General features: G+C 47.3%; 1 protein-coding gene across 1 annotated transcript; it reads left to right on the top strand.

Annotated features, from left to right (window-relative positions):
- On the top strand, positions 1-1184 carry EDB91DRAFT_346317 (uncharacterized protein). The gene is made up of 4 exons (XM_041326955.1): positions 1-396; positions 447-652; positions 707-973; positions 1025-1184. Exons 1-3 carry the CDS (start codon positions 135-137, stop codon positions 965-967), a joined length of 729 nt encoding a protein of 242 aa, XP_041168883.1. The 5' UTR covers positions 1-134; the 3' UTR covers positions 968-973; positions 1025-1184.
- The last annotated feature ends 292 nt before the right edge of the window (positions 1185-1476 follow it).

Below are 1476 nucleotides of genomic sequence, written 5' to 3' on the forward strand. Positions count from 1 at the left end.
CGAGGGGTGCAGAGGCGCACTATAAAGTCCACTGCTTGCCCAGAAAGTCTGTATTGACCTCTTGTCATCTTTCTTTTCCGTGAACGCGTTCCAAACACACCTGTCGTCTCATCAGACCCCACAATCTTTACAAAATGCGCTCTTTTACTACCTTCACAATTCTCCTCCTTACGGCTGTTTTGAGCACCTTCACCAATGCTACTCCTATCACCAGGCACCCCGGCGCTGCTGTCCCCGCTGACTTTTCCTCTGTTAAGTCTGATGTTGCCGGTCTTAACAAGGAGCTTGATCTTCCTCGCGTCGGTCGGGAGATCACTGCCAATTCTTCGGACGAGACGCTTGCTGCTGTCTTTACTACTTTCTTCACCCAGATCCAGCCCTTGACTGACCAGCTTAGTAAGTCTTCAATATTCGGCATTGGCTTCAACATGTCTGATTGTTATTAGCCTACATCACTCCGGAGAACGCTACGGTTGCTGATATCTCACCTGTCGTTGCTCAAATCAAGATTCAACTCACCAGTCTTATCTCTCAAATTCAGCCACTCGCTGACCAAGGTGGCTTAGGTGACTTAGGTGGCTTACTTGACTCCCTTAGGTCTCTGTTGAGTACCATTACCTCGCTTCTTCAGAGCCTTCCTCCTGTTGTCACCGTAAGTATCGGTAATGCAACCTAGCTTTTGTTTTTGCTGAGCCTCCGCTTTTAGGGTCTCCTCGAGGGGCTTGGGGAGGGGCTTCAGCGAAGCCTTGGAGGCAGTGTCCTTGTGGGCAATATTAGCGGCGACCTTAGGGACGTTATCTTCACGGTCGCAGACGTGGGCCACGACGCTACCTCCATCCTCAAGATCATTAACACGCTCGTTCCTGGCACCGTTTCCTCCCTTCGTCCTCTCCTTGCTCCTTTCGCCAATACCATCGCTTCTTCAGGTCTCACAGACCACTTGTCTCTCCTTGGTCTCTCCAATTAATCAAATGTTTGCCCTCCTATTCAGCATCACTCATTCAGGCGCTAATTAATAATAAAGTAGACACATGCTGTTTATACCCCCCGCACGACAGGGACGATGAAACGTGCATTATTGGGCTACGAATGTTGCAATGTTGTCGTATATTTTATGTAGTGCCAATATTACAAGTTTAACTTGTATTCACTTATATGGTTTTATGTCCGATAGTGCAACAAGGCAAATCAAGGTGTTATTCGGCAGGATGCCCCTTGCAGTAGCTGCCAGTGCCAGGGGATGCAAAGTATAACGAATACATTGATAAACAATTTGTATTGGATGACTACGTTACTGATATAAGTCAGGTACTACATTTGTGCTACATAAGCATGTTAGAACCTCATCAGCTCTTTGGTCAACAGGTACGACAGATAAACTATGCGCGAGGTTGAAAATGAATAGGTAGATCAAAGGAACACTGCATGAACCTGATACCCAGCGACAACAAAGATCGCTTGCAAGTGCCTCACACT

Source organism: Suillus paluster (genome assembly GCF_016628075.1).
Source record: "Suillus paluster strain FC165 chromosome Unknown EDB91scaffold_242, whole genome shotgun sequence".
In the NCBI taxonomy this organism is placed as follows: Eukaryota; Fungi; Basidiomycota; class Agaricomycetes; order Boletales; family Suillaceae; genus Suillus; species Suillus paluster.

Excerpts from the sequence above, each read along its gene's own strand:
- EDB91DRAFT_346317 (XM_041326955.1), top strand. The coding sequence starts at position 135 with ATGCGCTCTTTTACTACCTTCACAATTCTCCTCCTTACGGCTGTTTTG. Across the intron at positions 397-446 it reads GCCCTTGACTGACCAGCTTA|CCTACATCACTCCGGAGAAC; the intron begins GTAAGTCTTCAA and ends GATTGTTATTAG. Across the intron at positions 653-706 it reads GCCTTCCTCCTGTTGTCACC|GGTCTCCTCGAGGGGCTTGG; the intron begins GTAAGTATCGGT and ends CTCCGCTTTTAG.